We start from the raw sequence: 8778 nt of genomic DNA on the forward strand, positions 1-8778 counted from the left end.
CTAGGTGAGTTCCTAGCCAGCACCCACAGATTCATCTTCCATCACCCAGGCTTCTCTGATGAAGCCAACTCAGGATCTCAACATCTTCCATGGTAAACCAGGAAGTCCCAAGTCAGGTACTCAAACAAGGCTGCACATTAAAATCACCTGCAGAACTTGAAAGATTGTGATGCTGTGGTAACACTGCAGACCCATACATCAGAATCTCAGGGGATGGTACCCAGGCATCCGTGATAGTTAAAGCTCCCCCAAGTGATTCCAATGTATAGCCAAGATTGAGAACCACTGTTAAGGCATCTTCTTCAAGCTCCAGCAGCCACACTCACACAGTGCCTTCCATGTTTTAGTGTTTACAGGAACTTCTTGGAGCATTTGTTAAGATTCAGATTCCTAGGGGCCCAGAAGTCTACATTCTTACCAGTCACAGTAGATAGTTTCACTGCAAGTCATCAGCAGACCACATTTTGGGAAATGCTGTATTAGAGACAGTACTACATGGAAGTGGGATGGGAGCAGGAGGCCTCTGGCCCTTTAAGGACTGATTAAGAGACTTCCTTTAAAGCTGTGAAGCAGAGCAGGCTAGGGATGCCTTTTTTTTTTTTTTTTCCATCCTAGTGGATAAGGTAAGGGAGCAGGTTCTAGAATGGACTTCTTTTATGTTACCTCAGCCTCCGAATAAGTGCTATCTTGTTCCCAGCCCTGGAGTGCAGGTGTAGAGGCATGCTTCCTTGTCCCACCTGCTGTTTCTGTTTGTTTTGATGCAAAGAGGCCAAGTTAGTAGACCTCACTTGGTCCAGAAGATCCTCCCCGAGGAAGCAACATAGGGCCTGCCTGCCTTTCATTTTTTTCTTGCCCTATCCTTTGTGGTTGTGGAGCCAGGATGCAGTTACCTGTATGAAAGGAAAGGGAGTAACATTTTTGGGCTTAGGCTAGAACATGTTGCTGAACATCAAGCCTTTCAAGATGGTCCTCCTCAGCAACCTTAGATTTCTTCTTCTTTGGGGACTGGTACTTTTTACGGAACACAGAGTCCAAATGGCAAAGGTAGGGCAGCCCTCTACTCCTCTCCTGGATGAGGCCCCTACCTTGCCCCTGATTCGGGATCTGCTAGAAGAAGCCCCTGGCAAGCAACAGAGGAAGCCACAGGTCCAAGGGCATCCCATGCGGTACATGCTGGAGTTGTACCAGCGTTCAGCTGATGTGCTTGGGCACCCTAGGGAGAACCGCACAATTGGGGCCACCATGGTGAGGCTGGTGAGGCCCTTGCCCAATGTAGCAAGGCCTCTCAGAGGTGAGTTATTATGCCATACTGTCCTGGAGGAGGGAGGAATGAGGGGGAGTTTAGAGAAAGGAGGATCTCTGAGTTGATTGTCAGGCTTCATTGCCTGGTAGGCAGATTGCTTTCTCAGCCTTGGTTTTCAAAGAATTGCAAACTTGGAAAAAGCTAGCTCCAATCCTACTACCCTTTAGTGGCCCAATTTAAGGACAGACTTCCTTGGGGAATGTCTCCCAGGCCCCAGGGAAACTGAGTCACATGTCAACACCTATCTTTCAAAGAAATGCATACTGCATGTTATATCACTGAGAACTGTAATTAAGAAATACCCATATACATTCTTATAAAGGGTTGTTCATATGTTTTATTCTTAGAAGACAAAGAGTACAGAATTCTGAGTTGGGGAACTTTACAAAGCCTCAGAAAGGACATCCTTAATGACAGCTACTATCATTAGCTGTCATGAAGCAATAAGCCTAATTTTTTAAAGTATATTTTATTGATTATATTGTTACAACAGTTCCAATTTCTTCCCCTTTGCTCCCCTCTGTGCAGCACCGCCCCTCCTCCAGCAATCCCATCCCCCACTCCCCGAATCCATGCCCCATGGGTCGTACATACAAGTTCTCTGGCTTCACCCTTTCCTATATTACTCTTTTTAAAAATTATTTATTTATTTATTTATTTATTTATTTTAACAGTAAAAAATAACAATCCCTCCCTCTCAGACTTAAGACCCTTTATAATCTTATAAAGGACAATGGGCAAAGGTCTCAAGCTCCTCTAGCTGCTTCAAGCTGGACATGGTCATCATCCTATCTACTCTTGGGTCCAGAAATCCCTAATAAGAGGTGGGGTATGGAGGGGAGGGTGGCCTTCCCACATGGGGAAGGATCTTGCAGACTCCAGGTCAGTTGGCTGTCCCTGAACAACGGCGTGCTTGGTTTAACAGGCTGGCATCCTTATTGTATTCTGGCGGCAACAGATTTGGCAACAGGGTTAAAAGACATCATTCAATCCATAACCACTAGATGACAAAAGGCAGATATTACTTTTTCAATATTCCACATTAGGGAAAAAAGGGGCTTCTTTGGAGGAAGGTGTGCCAGGCACGTCTCACCTATCCAAAACCCTTTTGCCCATTATACTTAGTTTGGGCTGAGGGACATATTTTAGGCTTCCCCCCCTCTCAGACCTCTGGGCCCTTTCTGTCCAAGCCATTAGGATAGAAAAAGAGAACCCAGTTTTAAAGTGAAGCCCATAGACCACCCCATTCTTCACCAACCCAGCCACTGAGTTCAGCCAAACTGTTGAGTCTCATGAGGCAGCGATGCAGACAGGATTAAGTGAGGCCTATACATACAGACAATCACTCAGGTAATGCGGTCATAGGCTATACCCTTTGAAAACAGAAAACACATGGTCATTTATGCAACATAACCCACAAACAAGTCTCTAAATCTGTAAGACTGTCCTATTGGGAAGGCATCTAGTTGCAAGGCATTTGACATTCTTCCTGCCTGTAAGTTAAACATCTTTGATGATACCACAGACATAGTTTAACTTTCAAATGAAAACAAATTTAAATGAAAAGAAATTTTAAAGATGGTTAGCTGCACTACTTTGTTGTCTACCACTGAGCATTGTGATTTTCCTTGAATCACAATTTTTCTCCTTAAGATTACCCTCCTTGTAATTAAAGGGACTGCATTAAGTCCATTTTTAATTTATCCTGTTCATTTGCATAAACACAACAAGAGCAGCAAATGATCACTTATGATCTTTAGTTCTGCTTTGCTGGAACTTACACAAGGAACATTTAGGGTGACCTTCAGTCTGCCCTTCAGGACACAGAAGCTGAGCCACATACCTGCCATTCAGCCTTGACTATAAACACCTGTCTTTTCCAAGTCCTTCTGGTTTTCCATTGTGCCTTAAGGTCCCTTCTAGCCATATTTCAGGAAAACAATCTTCATTCCTTCCCTGGAAAGATTGCCATGGACTGCACAACCACTTAAGGTACCAGGCCTTTTATCTCGTGGGCTTCTATTACCTGCAAAAGTCAATCCTAGTTCCTCAGGGCTTTTTGGTAACAACCAGAGCCCAAGCATGTCTCCTTTAGGCATGACATTCCAGTCAAAGTCTTGGTCAACAAAACCTCTATTAACAACTGGTCTTATTAGTTTTATGCAAAGAACCTTATATCATTACTTACTTGTTCAGAATGCCAAATTCTGGAGGGATCAGATAAGGAGAAAAATATACAGTGTGAAGGAAAATCCTGGTCCTTCTAATATTTACTAAAATTGCATTTCCATTCCTTATATTTTCTTTTTTCCCCCACTAAAATTTTTTTTGTTTGTTTTTCCATTACAGTTGTCCCACATTTTTTCCCTCTTGCTTCCCCGCACCCTGCCCACCCCTTCTCCCACAGTCAGTCCCCATTCAGTTATCCATGTCCATGGGTCATTTATACATGTTCTTTGACTAGACCCTTCCCCTTCTTAACCCCTTCTCTTCCTCCCCCCTCCCCCCTTGTTACTGTTAGTCTATTCCTTGTTTATATACCTCTGGTTCAATTTTGCTCATTTGTTTGTGTTGTTCATCAGTCTCCTGTAATAGGTGATAGCATAAGGTATTTTTCTTTCATTGCCTGGCTTATTTCACTAAGCATAATTCTCTCTAGTTCCATCCATGCTGTTGCAAATGGCAGAAGTTCCTTCTTTCTTTCTGCTACATAGTACTCCATTGTGTAAATGTACCACAGTTTTTGATCCACTCATCTACAGACGGGCACTTAGGTTGTTTCCAGCACTTGGCTGCAATTATCCTAATTTTTAAAGACAAGAAAAAATAAAGCACATAAAGATTAACTAACTTGCAAAGGTCACAAGGACAGTGGGTGGCAGAGACAGGGATTTGAGCTCAAGTCTGTTTGATTCTAAAGTCTCTTCATAACTCCTCAAGTGTTTAAATATTGTACCCTAATATCCCTGTATACCAATCAGATTTTCAATTTAGAGTATGGTGCTACATTGGGTTTTTGGTACCAAGTGTATTTTGGAATTGTTTTGTTCCCATCATGCTTAATTCTGCTTTAAACAACTTCACTAGACACTATTCCAGAACAGAAGTTGGCTCTCAACATGCAGGGTTTTCAAGGAAATGCAGATAGTCATCAACTTCAAGAAAATCTTGAGAACCTGGTGAGATCACTCTTGGGCCTTTTGCTAGTCTCAGAGATGACAACAGACAGGATTTACACTCCCTCCTCCAAGCAAAACAACAAACATATCTCTAGTTAACCTTTACTGTGAGCTTACCAGGTGCCAAGCATCAGGCAAAATACAAACATTATCTCTCTCAATCCTCAGTACTATCATGTGAGGTAGGTACTATTAACCTACCCATTTTATAGGTGAAGAAACTGAGACTTAGGGCAACTTACTAATGTAACAGAGCTAGTAATTGGTAGAGCTGGGTGTAAAGCCAAAGCTTTCAGGATCAAGAGCTTGTGCTTTTAATCACTGTGCTGTGCTTATTCCACAACAGCTATTGAGCTCCAGGCACTGTCTTGGATTGGGTATAAAGAGGCAAATAACTGCTTCCCTGACCTCCAGGTCACATAATGATGTTACAGCATGATAAATTATTTGAAAAGGATAAGCAGTAGGGCCCTCAGGACTCCAAAGAGGAAATGGGTCACTGCTTAAAGGAAGGAAAGGAAAGCAGGGAGACAGTCGGAAGGCCTCATTAAAAAGGTGGTATTTAAGCTGGACCTTGCAGAATGAGTAAGGAGACTATGAATAGAGACAGGGAAGTGCACTCTGATTAAGGAAAAGGAAAATAGCTTGGTGGGGTGGGGATTCACTCAACAAATATTTATTCAGCACCTACTAAGTGATAAGCACTTGTCTAGGTGCCAGCATACAGATATAATCAACATAAACATGGTTCTCATGGATGAGACAAGTAAACACTGAAATTTCAAATTGTGGTAAGTGCTATCAAAGAATGAAACAAGTTGTTTTGATAAAGAATAGCAAAGAAACCCTCCCTTTACATAAAATTGTCAGGGAAGGCATCTTTGAATTGTTGACATTTGAGCTGAGGTTTGTAAAATATGAAGCTAGGCATGAGAATAGTAGAGAGAAATCTATTTAGGCCAAGGAAACAACATGTGCAAAGTCCTAGAGTGTGGAAACACATTTGAAGAACAGAAGGAGGATGAGTATGACTGGAGCCACATGACCCTTGTGGAGAGTGGCAGGATATGAGGCTGATGAGAAACAGGGACTTGTAGGCCATTTAAGACACTAGAGTACATTCCTTAGTTCAGCAGAAATCAAGTTCATACAGATGATATGAGGCTTCAAAGCAGGGTACTTAGATGTAGGCCAGTATCCTGGTCTAACTATGGGACATCTGGAAAGGATTTAGAAAAGGATGGCTATAGAGAAGAGCCTGATTTTTCCATCAGGAGATGACCCAGTTGAATCGAGCTTGCCTGGAAAGCTATGCCAGGTTCAATCACACAGGATGTGTGAGTCAGCCACTTCCCCGAAAAGTTCTGAGCAGACCCTTCTGACTGACCCTTAGCAACCCAATCCTGTTTCAGGAAATATATAATGTCAAAGTCTCAAAGGAAAGGGCAGTGTTCCTCACCAGACAGCCTGCTAGATAGAGATTGGGTTGGATTCCTTTTCAGGAAGGGTGGGGCGGGTATATGGGTGGGTCTCTTAGAAGGATTATGGTAAAATGGGAGTTTGGAGTAACTTGAGAAAGCAAATACAAGCCTGGCTTTGGCCTTGTGTGAATGATGTCCAGTGCACCAAACTTGAGAGTTTATTAAGCATTAGTTGGAACCTGAACTTTAAAAAAATACCCTGATGCATGAAGACATTAAAGAACTTCTATGTTAAATTTCTCAGGCCTACAAAAGAATTCCAAGCTTATGGATTCTGTGGAGAAGGAAGGTTAGGTGAATAATGTGTAAATTAACATGCAAATGTTTAGTGATGAAATCTTTGAAGATGAAAGAAGGCTTTTTCCTGCAATGTCTGGTTTTTGTAACCTTTACTCTTGACCTTTGCCAGGAGGAGATGCAGAAGTTCAGAGCACTGCAGGCCCCACCTTCTAACCCCTTTGGCCACTGGGTGTCAACATTATGGTTTGAATTAAAACTCTTAATCACTAGGAGGCATGCAAACAAAATATTTATTTAACCAAAGTCTCCTTGAAAATGTTATTTAGAGGAATGGTGGTACAATGAATGGGATAAAGGAAAAATTATTTCCAGTAATAAATAGAAAAAGGAGAGACTGAGGGTTAAGGTCCAAGACGCAACAGCTGATCAAGAAACAATTCTTAAAGTAGAAGGTAGAAACGGCAGAATAGTTGCCCCAGCTAGGTGTCGCTAGACAAAATTATTTTGTAGCATCTTGACCCTGGATTTTAAGTGATGGCAGGTACTAGCCCCCAATATTGTACTGTCACTCCAAAGCTGCATCTGTATAGTGATATGACATGAGGACCCATTCTTAATTCATGTATTTCTCAACAATTCTCTTAATTGGCCACCTTTAATAATCAACTAATAATATGATTGAGCTTCTCCCATACATACAATATACACAAAAAACAATTCTATATTTGAGGGGGATTTTTTTCAGCTTAGTGCTGTGAGTGAACTAAAAATAAGACACAGTTTCTCTCAAGGGAAACAGACTTGGGATCAAATCTTGATTCTACCACACACTGGCTGTATGTCCTCTTGTGTAGCTTCTCTGAGCCTTAATTTCTTAGTCTGTGAAATGGGGATAATAACTAGCTCATAGGGCGATTGCAGGTTAAAGAGCTAATGCATGTAAAACATCGAATATATTAGCAAGTGTTCAATAAAGAATAGCTATTATCATGAACTTGAGTTAGTTTTAAGGCAGCTTACAGTACTGAGAAAGTTTGTAAAAGAGAGGTTCAGGCTTGGAGGTAAGAAGCTAATCCTTTGTTCTTGTTTCCTCTTATTTATGCAGGCCCCCAGCATATACAGACCCTGGACTTTCCTCTGAGACCAAACCGGGTAGCCTACCAACTAGTCAGAGCCACTGTGGTTTACCGCCATCAACTCCACCTAGCTAGCTTCCACCGCTCATGCCATGTGGAGCCCTGGGTCCAGAAAAATCCAACCAATTACTTTACTTCCTCAGGAAGAGGTTCCTCAAAGCCTTCCCTGCTATCCAAAGCTTGGACAGAGATGGATATCACACAACACGTTCAGCAAAGGCTCTGGAATCACAAAAGGCACAGGGTTCTACAACTCCACTTCATGTGTCAGCAGCAACTTGAGCTCCCGTGGCATGGCACGTCATCCTTGGACACTGCCTTCTTGCTACTCTATTTCAACAACACTCATAAAAGTGTTCAGAAGGCCAAACTTCTACCCAGAGGTCTGGAGGAGTTTATGAAAAGGGACTCCTCTCTTCTCTTGCAGAGGGCACGGCGAGCAGGCAGTATCATATCTAAGATCCCTGGCCCCTCCCAGGAACATGTTGGGCCTGAAAGTAACCAGTGTTCCCTTCACCATTTCCAAGTCAGTTTCCACCAACTGGGCTGGGATCACTGGATCATTGCTCCCAACCTCTATACCCCAAACTACTGTAAAGGGACCTGCCCTCGGATACTACGCTATGGTCTCAATTCTCCCAATCATGCCATCATCCAGAACCTTGTCAATGAGTTGGTGGACCAGAGTGTCCCTCAGCCCTCCTGTGTCCCTTATAAGTATGCTCCCATTAGCATCCTTCTGGTTGAGGCTAATGGTAGTATCTTGTACAAGGAGTATGAGGATATGATTGCCCAGTCCTGCACATGCAGGTGACAGCACAGGTACAGGTAGCTCAGGTTTCCCAAGAAATTGGAATAGGGTTTAAAATAAATACTGATATTAAAGCTGCAGGTGATCCTCTATCTAATATATGGGTTCTAGTCCTTGCCTTAAGTGTTATTACTTAAGTCTCTCCCCCTATTTATGATCTCCTTATGTTATAAAAACAGTTCTGATATCAAATATCAGTGTGTTTTGACCACTAGTCAGAGCCCTTGATTCTTGAGTAAGATGTTCTTTTGGATATGTCCTATTTTCTTGTCATTTCATTGTGCCTTTGTTAAAAGTCACCAGTCCATGATGGCAGAACTTTAGACATTGTCCCACCAAGACCTGAGAAAGGTAGAATCTTCCTAGTGTTCCATCTTCTGAGGCACTCTAGATTTGAGGTGGAGAGAAAGAGGGGAACAGTTGTCATTACTGATTAGGATTATGTATAGGGGAGTCATTTTAACCTTTCTATGGAACACCAGATTTCATAAGGTATTGTTTTGTGTAACACTTACACCCCTGTTAATTACTCCACATAGAAAGCTCCCTAATGTCTCAGAGGCTAGGAGTTGGCCTGGATAGGGGTGGGAGGGGGAGAAGGCTGCAGTTAGAAGGCTTAAATGGCTCT

The 8778-nt window shown here is 42.4% G+C and overlaps 1 protein-coding gene across 1 annotated transcript; it reads left to right on the plus strand.

Moving 5' to 3' along the window:
* The first annotated feature begins 936 nt into the window (after window positions 1-936).
* Window positions 937-8153, plus strand: BMP15 (bone morphogenetic protein 15). Its single transcript, XM_090265034.1, has 2 exons — window positions 937-1291; window positions 7309-8153. Exons 1-2 carry the CDS (start codon window positions 937-939, stop codon window positions 8151-8153), a joined length of 1200 nt encoding a protein of 399 aa, XP_090121160.1.
* Window positions 8154-8778: the final 625 nt, after the last annotated feature.

This window comes from Furipterus horrens, unplaced genomic scaffold (genome assembly GCF_987537825.1).
Source record: "Furipterus horrens unplaced genomic scaffold, mFurHor1.1.pri manual_scaffold_17, whole genome shotgun sequence".
Classification (NCBI taxonomy): Eukaryota; Metazoa; Chordata; class Mammalia; order Chiroptera; family Furipteridae; genus Furipterus; species Furipterus horrens.

Bases quoted from the DNA above. Each gene is read 5' to 3' on its own strand.
- BMP15 (XM_090265034.1), top strand. From the start codon at position 937: ATGTTGCTGAACATCAAGCCTTTCAAGATGGTCCTCCTCAGCAACCTT. The intron at 1,292-7,308 runs GTGAGTTATTAT...TTATTTATGCAG, and splicing joins TGTAGCAAGGCCTCTCAGAG to GCCCCCAGCATATACAGACC.